Raw genomic sequence first — 4,787 nt, 5'->3', positions numbered from 1 at the left:
TACATCAACTATCCTACTAATTTCTTAAATATACATTTTATGAATAATAATTTTCTAAATTTAAGAAATAGATTATATTCTCTAAATATCAAAATAATATTTCTTTCTCCTTTCTCCTCCCACTAATAATAAAAAGATTTCTTGTCTCCTCCATTTAATAATAAAAATAGAAAGGAAAAAAGAAAAATAAATAAATAAATAATAAATGGATTATTTAAATTAGAATTCTAATATCCATGGTATAAAGTGCAATATTTACAACAACAACCCAACCTCACAATTTCCTATCAATTTTATTTGCTAGAAATAATTGTTTTATTTTCTATCAAATTCAATTTTACTAGCGTTAGCTAAAAATAATCTAAATAGCGTTTCGTTTACCTAAATAAAATAAAATAAAACAATAAATACTCCCGTTAATAGAATGAAATAAGGGTTTCGAGAACCGGTTTTGTCTCGGAGGAGAAGGAGGCGACTTCGGAGAGAACGAGAAGAGCAGCGGAATATGGGGAGCAGCGGCGCGGCGAAGAGCCCAAAAAAGATTAACCTCCTTGATCATCACTCCATCAAGCATCTTCTCGATGAATCCGTCACCGAGGCAGCGTCTCCCTCCCCAATCCTTCCGTATCCTCGATTTTTTTTCTCGTTTGCCTAGATCTCTCGGTTATTAGGGTTTCTGAGGTCGTGTTAACTTGTATTGGATTCAGGTCGTTAAGAGTCGGGGGTACACTGAAGATGTGAGGCTGAGCAACGTCAGGCTGCTGATCGGATCCATCATTATCGCGATCGCGCTCCTCGCACAGTTCTATCCGAAAAAGTTCCCGGAAAACAAGGATTTTCTTCTCACTTGCATCGGATTATATCCTTTTCTTCTTAATTTGTTTAAAAAGTTTGTATTTTTTTTTTACCGAGCGGATAATTTGCTGGTATTTTCATGATGAGTTTTCCCTTTGACTTGGGCAAGTATGTAGTATTTAATGCGTTGTTGCAGTTCATCAGTTACACAAAGGAGAAGAATGCGTTCCTTTTCACTCACCCTCCTGCTGTGAGTTTTGTTCGGTTCAATTAATGTAGATTTTTACGATGACCACTGGATGAATTATTTTACTCCTATGCATTGGCAGATACTATGTTTTTACTCTTCTTATTTGTCAATAATCAGATTTAGGTAATCTATGTCACGTTTCTGATACAGCCAAATGCAAATGATGGAAACTAGTCCAGTATCGCCACTCCATTGTTTATTATATGTGGTTTACAAACTGAATTTGATAGTTTTATTTCTAGATATGATAGTTCTATTCTGACAGACTGTGTTTTAACCTAGGATTATATCTATTAAGTTTGGTTGGGATGCATCGAGCTTCTAAGTATAGTGATTTCTGATCCTTTGGTTTTCATTGGTTCAATTTAAAAATAGGGATTGCAAGAATGAGTTTTCATTGCAAGAAAGACATAATGGTAATTTAACAGAAATCAAACGTCGTGATTGATTTGTTATTGCTTCAAAAAGTTTGTGATAGATTTGTTAAAACCTTTAAAGTTTATGTTAGGCTTAACAATTAACCCTATAAATCATGTTATTATTAATTATTCTCTTATTTGTTAATTATAATTGTTTCTTCCAGAAGTCCTCAACCCATCATTTTCCTCATAGGGCTACCAAGAAAGTGTGATATGAGAGACAAGAACTATTCAAAAAGTATCCTTCCTCCCCTCCATTGTTCTTCGATCCTTCTTCCTCCCAACATCCTCTATCTTTGGAAGATCTAATTTAAGTTGTTTTTTTCTAATGTCCCTTGATTTCATCCAAATCTCCTTTGTGTAGTCCTTGTTTGTGTTCAATATATTGGGTTATAATTGCATTGGTACCTGCTCTTCCTGTTCCAACTCAATTGCTTTGAATCTAGTTTGCTTGATTGACTTTCCCAACCATGTTTTTATACAGTTTTAAATTATCATGTTTCTCTCAAGGAAAAGAACTTTCTGAACTATTTCCCCCCTTACTTGTTTAGATAAGAATCTAGTTTGGCGTGTGTAGTAAAGTTTTGAGGTGTGACATTGCTAAAGAGTATTGTTTTCATACCTTTAGCATTCCTTTCTAGCCAAAGTGACTTTTTTTTTCAATCATCCTATTCTCATACACCCTAACAGAATGATGTTGCTAAAAATAAGAATAGATAATTGGTCAAAACAGCTCATTCATTACTATTTTGCATGAGAATTCTTCTCGAGTTTTGGGATGATGCAACTTTCACCATATTCTATTTGACAATCTGCGGTTCTTCTTGACTTCTTCAGCTCTTTGAGGTCAGATCCATTGCACCATTCTTTTCCCTTGTGATGATATATACTATCTTACACTGTGTTGCATTGCATAATTGTCCTTGGTTTGTACATCTTTTATCGTCATATGCAGAAGATTTTTTCCTATATCTGTTTAGAGTACCTTAGCTGCTCTCATATGCAAAAGAGGGATCATTGTTACTCTTCTGAGCTACAATGAGATACCAATGTCAAAGCCTCAATCACTCAGAGCTACAATGACAAGCTCTGAGCATGTCACAACTCTTTCTCGAGACTGTTTCCTTGGGTAGCATCATTTGGTGTCAAATGCTACTTTTGACTTGGACTTTTCCTTTACTCTTCAAAGTGGAGAATTGAGTATATCTTTGTGAGTTGGGTTTACAATATTTTTGATTCAGTTGGAGTGTTAAGGAGCTAATTGTAAATAGATGAGAAGCTACTTGTAAATATACAAGTAACAAGGATATAAATATAAAATGATAATAATATGATAATACGTAGACAGTGGGGACATCCTAGGGATTGACCCCCCATTAACTATAATAAAGACAAAGCAGATTCTCAGTTGGCCTGCCATTTGATCCTTTGCCTCTTGAAAAGGTTGGTTTGAAAGGAAAAACTGTTCTGTTTCCGGTCTTGCCTGGTTGATAAACTTGTTTTTGGAGCTTATCGTTTAGGCAGCACCTAACCAATGTTCACTCTATGCATTTTAAGCTCCTTCATTCATGTATCTTTTAAAAACTAATGATGTATGGTTTGTTTTTGTTTTGGCAACAGGGATCCTATAGTACGGGTTTGGTTGTGTCTTCCAAGCTGCCAAGGTTCTCTGATATTTACACCCTTACAATAGCCAGTGCCGATCCAAAGTCCATTTCTGCTAATAAGCCAGTTGTCCTGACGAAGAGTGTTACAAAATGGTAAGTTTTGGACAAATTGTTTTTTTTTTGCATAATGCACTAATTATTTGAACAAACATGTAAAATAGTGTCACCTATTATGTATGTGGGGCAGCGTTATTGTCTTTCATCCGAGGCATATATTGACCATCTTGCACCTTCTTGAACAACTCAAGGCACCATCATATCACTGCATCAGATATTAATCAAGCAGCAATTATAGCTTCATGTACTAGTTTAAAACTAATGTGGTGCATGATAAAAAAAAAAAAAAAACATTAAAATATTAAAAATTTGTAGAATTTTAATTGAGACAATTATTTGGAAAAAAAATATGAATAATATCTTTAAAATGTTCAATGGAATTGAATTGTTGAGAGAATATTGTAACACATTATCCTAATTTTTTTAGATATAAGATTTTTGAGGACTTTGAGATAGACGTAGGGAAAGGTTGAAGATACATATGTATACAGGTTAATATAATAATATAGCATTACAATTAAATATTCTTATAAATATATTTTTTATTCCAAATTTAGTATATCATCGACAATTTGTGTTAAAATTTAGTGTCCGTTATTTATTTATATATTTTATCCATGCTGCCATCCATGTATTATTATTATTATCTTTTTTTGCATAATGTTGCCTGGATGATATGTTAGCGTTTTAAAGACAAATAGACAGAAAGTTAATATTTCCCAGATTTTAACATAAATTATGGACATTATCTTAGATTTTAAAAAAATAAAAGAATGTGCATATCTCATTTCTATCCCTTCCCTAATTGGAAATAAATGCATCTATACTAGCAAGTGGGAAGAACCATTGCTCTTGTCGATTTGTTAGAATTTGCTTTTACTGACAAGTGATCCAACTCTGCTTCTTTGTTGTGTATCTTTACCCCTTCTTCCCCCCTTTGTTTTCAGGTTTACCAAGGAAGGTCTTCTTGTTGAAGGTCTTTTCTGGAAAGATGTTGCGAAACTGATTGACGATTACAATGGCGACCGGAAGAGCAAATGACTTTCCAGGAACTTATAAAAGTTGATAAAACTCAACACCCTAGCGCTAATAGTTTCATGTATGATGGTGTTTTGTGACTTTGCTCGAACCAAGACTACTAGTCTGTCTTCCCTTTTCCAACTGTAGTAGCACTTTGGTAGACTAAAAATTGGCAAAATTTTATTCTGGTTTAATTTCTGAAGATCGAATTGCTTTGTTGTATGTTTAGTGTATTGTAAATCAGGAAACTGAGTTAAGCCTGGCCTGACTGTTGAGAACTTTGCAGTCTTCTATCCCCAGGCATATACTGTCTGTTGGAAGAACCATATTATTCAAAATACAATTAATAATAATAATTTAAGAAGATTAAAGTGATTATTATTGTAAATTTATTAGGAGTCGAAGTTCAAATTACGTGGCTTTCGTCATAATCAAAATTGAGAAAAGAGCAATTCCCTAGATATAGGCTCTTGATATATCAAAATGCCAAATTTTGGCCCTGGTAATCTAAATTGTCGAATCCAACCCTTAAATCTTAACTGACATATTCGCAAGAAAACAAAAAAAGTTAAAAAGGAA

General features: G+C 33.6%; 1 protein-coding gene across 1 annotated transcript; it reads left to right on the top strand.

The window, feature by feature from the left end:
• Positions 1-406: 406 nt before the first annotated feature.
• On the top strand, positions 407-4,430 carry LOC122052931 (probable signal peptidase complex subunit 2). The gene is made up of 5 exons (XM_042614692.1): positions 407-598; positions 708-859; positions 964-1,045; positions 3,085-3,224; positions 4,136-4,430. The coding sequence occupies exons 1-5, from the start codon at positions 506-508 to the stop codon at positions 4,227-4,229; spliced, it is 561 nt and encodes a 186-aa protein (XP_042470626.1). The 5' UTR covers positions 407-505; the 3' UTR covers positions 4,230-4,430.
• Positions 4,431-4,787: the final 357 nt, after the last annotated feature.

This window comes from Zingiber officinale, chromosome 3A (assembly GCF_018446385.1).
Source record: "Zingiber officinale cultivar Zhangliang chromosome 3A, Zo_v1.1, whole genome shotgun sequence".
Classification (NCBI taxonomy): domain Eukaryota; kingdom Viridiplantae; phylum Streptophyta; class Magnoliopsida; order Zingiberales; family Zingiberaceae; genus Zingiber; species Zingiber officinale.
The sequence above is the reverse complement of the archived record's forward strand: the minus strand, read 5'-3'. Positions and strand labels throughout refer to the sequence as shown.